The 8,175-nt window shown below is 34.6% G+C and overlaps 1 protein-coding gene and 1 long non-coding RNA gene across 2 annotated transcripts; one reads left to right on the top strand and one right to left on the bottom strand.

The window, feature by feature from the left end:
• Positions 1 to 1,684, bottom strand: LOC106952512 (uncharacterized). The gene is made up of 3 exons (XR_001426007.1): positions 1,629 to 1,684; positions 605 to 643; positions 1 to 493 (listed from the first exon to the last, which is right to left on the bottom strand). It is a non-coding gene; the product is annotated as an uncharacterized LOC106952512 (long non-coding RNA).
• Positions 1,685 to 2,278: 594 nt separating this feature from the next.
• LOC106952475 (double-strand-break repair protein rad21 homolog) lies at positions 2,279 to 7,872 on the top strand (the record flags this gene model as incomplete). Its single annotated transcript, XM_015040609.1, has 10 exons — positions 2,279 to 2,813; positions 3,083 to 3,249; positions 3,378 to 3,507; positions 4,574 to 4,673; positions 4,826 to 4,926; positions 5,096 to 5,203; positions 5,743 to 5,853; positions 5,949 to 6,044; positions 7,486 to 7,715; positions 7,791 to 7,872. Coding segments are annotated over exons 2-10 (1,105 nt in total), but the record flags the coding sequence as incomplete, so codon positions are not given.
• Positions 7,873 to 8,175: the final 303 nt, after the last annotated feature.

Below are 8,175 nucleotides of genomic sequence, written 5' to 3'. Positions count from 1 at the left end.
GCAGACCCCTGCTTTAAACCAAGGCTAAAAATCCCATTTATTTAGAGTTGCTTTCTATTAACAACTGGAACATCATAAACTGTGAACTGCTTTTCATCTCTTTCCTTTGCTTTGCCACTGCAATGTAAAGTTTTCCCATATTTCTTGTTTAATTTCCCCTTTAACCATGTAAAGAGCGATGAATTTCCCTGTCGCTGAAAATGTGCTCCTTAAAAATAAAATCTCCTTTTCTGCGGTGAATCCTCACAGAGCTGGAGTAGGAGGCTCACTTCAGTCAGAATCAGTGATGAGTTTACATCCTTCCTTCCTCTTTAAAGTCTCATTCTCTCAAATAAACTCGTTCTCCCTGAGTTTCCCTGAAGCGCTCTCTGGAAGTGAATCCAAACCGTGACTTGACGCACCAAGTGCTGCTGTGCAGCTGCGCCACCCCAGGCGTCAAGTGAACAGCAGAAATTCATTTTGCTGTGTTTAATTCTTAGCCCAGGATTTCTTCCTTGAAGGAAAACAGTAAATACTAAATGTGTGTGTATCTGTAAGAGTGAAAAAAGAAAAGAAAGGAAACAGAGCAGAAGAGGGGAAGGGAAAATAATGTGTTTGACTTTACCTCTGCTCTGAGAAGTCCTTTTCTATTTCCACCAGGTTTCTGCAATAATCACAATTGAAACAATTATTATGATGCACTGAATTGTCACTAAAAGTCATTAACAAGAAACAATTGAGCAACCTAGAACAGATTTTAAAATACAAATGTTTATTGCAGAGTGCTTTGGTTGCTTTTTATACTTAGTGTTAGAGTTTAAAGAAAAACAAAACAGTTTGATTTAGGCTACGACACATTGTAATTTCACACTAATGTATGTATTTATTCCCTTATTAACTAGGAAAAACAACTGTTTCACATTTTATGAAAAGTATCGCATAGAATCAAACATTAGGCCAGTTACAGAAGCCAAGTAAACTGATGTTTCAGTCAATTAAAATTTACTTTAATTGCCCCAAAGTTATAAGAGAGGTCAATTTTAAATCCTGATGAGGGAGAAAATGAAAAAGCTTTTTTTTGTTGTTGTTGTTTTTTTTTGTTTGTTTGTTTTACAGTTGTTCTGCGTTTCCTGGAGTAAAATCAATGCTATTTTGATTTTAACTGTCCATATGATAGTTTGATGTTCTGTTGAAAACCTTCAGTGAGTTATTCTCCAGGATTACATACGATTTCTAGAAGCAGCAGAAACAATTGAGTATCATAATAAATTAACTGTTGGTAAACATTAAGTTGAATATTTTGTGTTTTCTCTAAATCCTGAATAAAACTCTGATTAGTGCCTCCATTTATTTGGAGAACACGAGGTGACAAAACCAATTTAATACTTCCTGTAAATATTATCTTGCAAAATCCACTAGAAAAAAAAAACCACAAAATCTTACTGAATGGATTATGAATATTAAAATTTTTATCCACAATAAAGATGAAATAATTACTGTCGATAATAATTATCAACAATAATCATCTGTAACTAATGATCTATTAGTTACAGATGATTATTAGTCATCTGTAATTAATAATTACGGAAGACAAGTTGATCAGATATCAGCAAATTAATAATCTACTGCAAAGAAAGCTAGAATCTTACCAGTTTGCACAATAATCTGCTTAAAGATTTTTGGGGTTTTGGAGCTAGGGCGCCATCTAGAGAAAACAAACAGAAACGATCACACTTACAGCAAAGGTGATATTTTTTTTTGCTTTGAGAAGACATCCACCAAACGTCTTGTTTTTCCATAAACTTGTTTTCTACAAACAGACTGGATTGGTCTACGTATTCAAGTTTTAAGGCTTCAACTTATGCAGTGAAAGTTGACATTTTGTTAGTTTACTAGGCATGGAGATTACTTTTATTTATTGCAAAAATCTATCCATTTGAAAAGTTTGCCTAGTTAAAAAAACATTTTCAAATTCTAACATTTTAATTGCGAAGCAATTACCAAGGAACTCCCAAGATCTTAACATATTGAAAAAAAGTTTTAAAGTGTCTACAAATAAAATGATTACCAAAAGCCAATACATTCAACTAGGATTTATGTCTACTGTAAAGAAAAGCTAGAATCTTTCATTCTTCTTCCAAAATAGACTTAATATGTATTTATTTTTTGTGAAGTAAACTTGTACTTTAAACTATATTACCAAAAATAAAAAGAGCTGTTAAGCTCTAATAATTTAACAGGACCTATCAAATAATCTTTTGTCATAACGTTTCTGAAAAGAATAAATACTTACTGCTGCTTTGAAGATGTTTTGTATGTTTTGTAGAATACGGTGTTAACGCTTGCGACTCGGAAGTCCGCCATCTTTGTTCTGAACGGCATACAGACATTCGGCTATTTTTGTCCTGCGCAATAACCAACAGATGCAAAATCAACATTGCAGTTTCTTATATAATAGTTACGGGAAAGATACAGATACAGGGAAGTGTGTTATAGTCGAATCAAGCCGAAAAATCTCAAATATCACTCAAATCTTCCAAGCTTCCTTCTAGTCGAAGGACGCGTTGACGCATTTTCCTCGCGTCATCATCGAGGGAAACGTTGACGCTGATAATTTTATTAATTTATTTATTCGTAATTTATTTGCCTCGTTAATATAATAAGTATCTACGCTAGTCGTTGTCTTTCTTCGAGCAATAAAAGAGTTACAGATTTTAAAAAGACTCGACATAGTTCGTTTTCTGGAACGGAAGTGATAGTTGCTTAGCAACTAAATACGTCTTGTGCTGACGTTCACTAATGGTTGTCAAAATTCGTTTTCGCTTGAACTAAAGGTAAGTCGTGCTCGTGATATCGGCGATATTATCTCCCTTACAACGTTTACATTTCATTTCTAAATGATGAAGCATAAAATTTCTACCGACGTCATGTCTTTACCCATAAAAGTTGACCTATAGCTGCCGGATTTTAGCTCACGACGCAGTGACAGCTAGCGTTAGCTGACTTTAACCTAACCTAGCATAAACGATACACAGTGTTGTTGCTATAAAGTTTATAAACATGATCAAAGCTAGCTTGGCATCTCTTTGTTTTTCTATACCAGGTCATATTAATCCTTTCACAATGATGTTCTTCACGCAACTGTTTACGTCCAAAAGAGGTCCTTTAGCCAAAATTTGGCTGGCAGCGCACTGGGAGAAGAAGCTTACCAAGGCCCATGTGTTTGAATGCAACTTGGAAACATCCATCAGAGACATCCTTTCCCCTAAAGTACCACTTACTTCCTAAAAATACATATCTACACCTTTTAGAATGAAATGTATCCATTTGTTAAATCCAGTTAATTTGTAGTAACTTAAACAGCTGATTATAAAAATGTGAATCTGATTTTCTTCTAGATGAAAATTGGTTTGAGGACTTCTGGTCATCTTCTTCTTGGCGTGGTCAGAATCTACTCCAGGAAGACAAAGTATCTCCTTGCAGACTGCAGTGATGCCCTGGTCAAAATTAAAATGGCATTCAGGCCAGGTAACAATTACTTGTACTTTTTTGCATATTTTCTGTGTTTCATTTTTTTATTTGTAGTAATACATTTAAAAAGTTGATTATAATATTTTAGAAGTTCCAAGAAATTGTCAGAGTTTCTATGTAATCTGGAAAAGTAAAATTGTGTTTAATTTTTACAGGTCAGGTTAGTATGGAAGACACAAAATAATGTATAAAGATTTTGGGGAGATTTTCAGACTTATCTGTTTTTAACCCATTTTTTAAGCTAAGAATCTGAATTTCCACCATAACTTGGACAAAATTACTATGAAATCAACCTGTTCTTTTTCAAGTTTTTATTTTAAAACTCCACACACACAAAAGAACACCTCTAAAAACGTCATATAAAGGTATTAGAAACAAGGGTAAGCCTTGTAATGTTTAAACAAGGTTTATTATAAAACACTATTTTTCAAAGTAGTGTTTCTTACTGCTTTATATATTTATGTCTTATTTACCTACATGCAGCGTGTATTTTATTATGGTGTTTGGAGCTAAACCCTGACCACTGCTGTTGCATCATATCTGTTTTTATTTGCTAAAAATTGGTTATAGAATTTTTTGGTTATAGAAATACCAAGCAAAAATTTAGTTTTTATTTACAGAAAACGAGAAATGGTCAAAATAAGAAAAAAGATGCTGAGCTTTCAGATCTCAAATAAAGCAAAGAAATCAAGTTCATATTCATTTAGAAACAACAAAACTAATGTTTTAACTCAGGAAAAGTTCAGGAATCAAGATTTGGTGGAATAACCAGAAGGATTTCAATGGGGTTCGGTGCAGTGGGCTCTTCATTTTACATTCATTTGTAAACTCATAATATGTGCAGGCTATAATTTTAAAAAATAATAAATAAGTCCTATTTTTTATGATTGTTTTATTCTTGCTGAATTATAAACATTTAATTTTTTTATGTTTCAGTACTGTTTTTAATTGAAATAATTAAATAATGCATTAATCGATTAATTGATGCATTAATTGATTAATGCATCGATGTTGCATTAGATTAATGCAACGATTGATGTTGTTTTTTATGTCAATATTCCAGGTCAGACTGATATGCCTGTGGAAGGGCTTGAGGCGACAGTGAAGGCGATCACTCTGGTTGAAGACTTCACCGTCTTTGACACACCGCTGCCTCTGCCCAGGTGACAGCTCAGGCTCCACAAACACTCACCTCCAATATGTTCTCCAATTCTCCTGGAAACGTTTCTAATCCCCATGGAAACGATTTCAGATTGATTAATCAACAGTACCTGATTCTGATTTAAATGTTCTCCTTCATTTTTGATCGTCTAAGTGACATCGATGTGGACCATGTGTCCCTCAACCAGTGTCGCTCAGAGGATATCACTCTGAAAGAGGATTTCGGACATCAGTTTTTGAACTTTCAAGACATCGGTGAGAGAAAGATTGTTTTCATCCTCCTCCAGAGTTTGATGTTTATAGTAGTTTTATCATTTTTAGTTTCTGTTAATAAGGCAGGATCCATTTTTTTGACACCACATTTCCTAGGGCAAAGCTGCTTCTCATTTAGTCTTTGTCTCTTTTCGCTCTTTCTGACATGTAGGAGATGAGTTACAGAGCCAAGCAAACACACTGCTGGACCAAAGCTTTGATGACTTTTCAGCACATAGAGACGGATTTGGCGATGAGGAGAACGAATTTGACATACTTGGTAGGTCGAATTAATTAAGCTCCTTTTTGTTCTTAAATCTAATGAATTAAAAAGCTCAGCATTTTTTCCAACTCTTTCCCTTGTTTTGTTAAAGCTGCAGTGTGTAATGTTTATAATAAGTATTTTTTTAATATATTTGTTAAATTTGTCACCATGTCCTGACAGTTTGTAATTAACCAGATAATCTGTGAAAACATTGATCTCCTCCACCGTCTCTTTGAGCTACTATTGAGAAACACACTGTCCAAGAACAACCAATCAGAGGGTGTTATTGCTGTCAATCATCCTCATGTGCTCACTGCTAAATGTGCTAATGCTGCAGAAACAACTTGTGATTACAGGAAAACTGTTTATCCGCCATTTTCGGTGGGCTTGGTCTCTTAATTTTTTACAGAGCTATGTGTGACAGCTTAAACAAATATGTAAATAATGTTTTTTTTTTTTTTTTTTAAGTTACTGCAGCTTTAATGTTTATTTCCATTAAAGGTAACAGTTTGTCATAGATTAAAGGGATCTGCTGCTTCTTGGTTTCCCTTCAGACTTCCTGACAAACCCCATCGATCAGATTGAAACCCAGAGTTTCATCCAGGAAGAGCTGCAAAGTGAAAATAAAGAAGCTTCTCCAGTTCAGGATGATGAACCTCACATGGGTGACGATGTTTTACAAAACAGCACTTTTATGTCTGGAACAAACTCTGTGGGTTTTCATGTGTGTGATGGTCGTGTTTCTCCTGGTGTTTTCCAGACGTCGACCTCGGCTTTCCTGAGGAGACGGTAACTGAAATCACTCTGCTGATCAACGATGAGGACGCTTTCGCTTTAGAACCCGTTCCCATCACGCGTAAGCAAACGCCTCAAACTGGGATCCTCCATTTCCCAGTGATCATTAAGGAGTCAGCTGAGATGTTGCGATGGCTGGGTCTGTCGCAATAAATCAATTATAAAACTAGCTCTGTAATTGCTATTTGTTTTATCATTTTTCTCTTTTCTTTCTAACTAAAACTGGATGATAAAACTCTTCAGTCTGATACTTTGGTCTCAACATTCCCTTTTTTTTAAATTACAATTTAGTTTACAGAGATTTCATAATTCATTTGGTTTTTCCTGTTGTTTTTATTTTGGATATTTAAAACATCTCCCAGTTCCAGTGTTAAATATTCATCAGAATCTAAAGTTTAGTGATTTTTCAGAATGTGTTGTTGCCATTATCATTTTATCACTTAAAAATGTCCCAAAGTAACAATATTATCGTTTATCGCAATAACTTCTGGGATGATTTATCGCCCAGCAATATTTGTTATTGTGACAGACGTGGCGATCGCAACTATTATTACAAATTCAGTCACTTTTCACGGACTTATAATTTTCACCAGTCATCGCAACTTTTGCTCACTAATAACTTAACCATTTTCTTTAATTTCTGACCAATCACTGCAACTCGGCTGAACTTTGACCAATCTGCTTTTCCTTTTTCTAATCTAACTTCCTGTTTCATGACGTCTCTTGAAAACCAAACCTGCAGGATTATGCTAAACTGTAAAAATTGTTTTTTTGTTGTTTTTTTTTGTGTGCAAAAAAACACTTCAATATGCTCTGTAGCAGTGTTTTTAAAGGGACGGCCACCAGGAGGCGCTACAGGGCCTCTGAAAACTTGAGGGAAGACGTGGAAAAAAATGGCAAAAATAAAGATTTTTGCTCAATTTCTTTATATAATTTCTTTATATCAAAGTATATTTTTTTTATTTAAAATATCTAATCTATATTTAAATTATAAAATAAATGTTCATCTTGGCCATCTAAAATCAGAAGGAATGAGGCAGCATTTCTGCTAAACAAATATAATAATTATTGAGAATTAAGGAGAAAAAACTTACTAAACTTTGATATTTCTTTACATATTTTGAAGCCCGGTTCTATTGGACTGACTTCTACTGTTTATCCAGTTAATGTTAATTTTAATAACCAATATCAAATTCTTCTTTTGGCAGTTCCTCAGGATGTGACTTTATTGTATTGACGCTGATATTTCAAGAAGCTACTTGGTAATGTTATGTGCACTTTAAATATTAATTATGTTAAATCCTTTTTTGGATACTTAAGTGCAGCAATTTGAACTGTTTTGTAAAAATAAAGCTTAAAAAAACTCAACTTTTTGAGAGAGGTGCTGTAAAATCAGAAATTTTAATCCGCAACTACCACATAAAAACATTGCAACATCCTGGAGGGACTAAGAAGTCAAACAGCCTTTTTGATTTTAAAAAAAAAAAATATTTTTTTTTAAGCAAACGCTGAGAGAAAGCTGGGTAAGAGGAAACGTAAGCTGGTGGTCGACCAGATGAAGGAGCTGAGCAACGACGCCATCAGGGAGCAGATCTCGGATTATTCGGATCTGGTCGCTCCGCTGGACATGGCCCCACCGACGGTGCAGCTCATGCTCTGGAAGGAGAGCGGCGGAGCCGACAAACTCTTCTCCAAACCGTGCTCCACTCTGGTTAATCCACTCATTAAAGAGGTAAAACACAACATGTTTTGTCTTTTACCGTATTAATACCTGATACCTGTATGTAAATGGATGTTGCCTTCGCAGGTCTTTGCCAAAAGTGTTTTCCAGGTAAAATTTTACAGCGTAGAAGAAGAGGTTGAACAGATGCGGCAAGAGAAACAAAAAGGTACGATTATATGAGTCTTGCTTAATGTGATTAATGTGCAAACGCAAGGACAGTCACTGAAACGCCTGATGAAGATGCATAAAAGCCTTAAAATAAATGCATTTTCTTATTGCAATCCACTGCAGAAACACAGAATCTGTTTTCTAGTTTCTAGAGCAAATATCTTGAAATAAGACAAAACTGTCAAGTTACTTTTCAGCAAGTAACTTGACAGTTACTTGCATACTTGACATAATATTTTGTTTTAAGTCAATAATTCTTGAATATTGATGAAAAAGTGCTAGTTGCTCTGGCAAATTATTT

Source organism: Poecilia latipinna, unplaced genomic scaffold (genome assembly GCF_001443285.1).
Source record: "Poecilia latipinna isolate Pla-1442-1.1 unplaced genomic scaffold, P_latipinna-1.0 Scaffold31, whole genome shotgun sequence".
Lineage (NCBI taxonomy): Eukaryota > Metazoa > Chordata > Actinopteri > Cyprinodontiformes > Poeciliidae > Poecilia > Poecilia latipinna.
The sequence above is the reverse complement of the archived record's forward strand: the minus strand, read 5'-3'. Positions and strand labels throughout refer to the sequence as shown.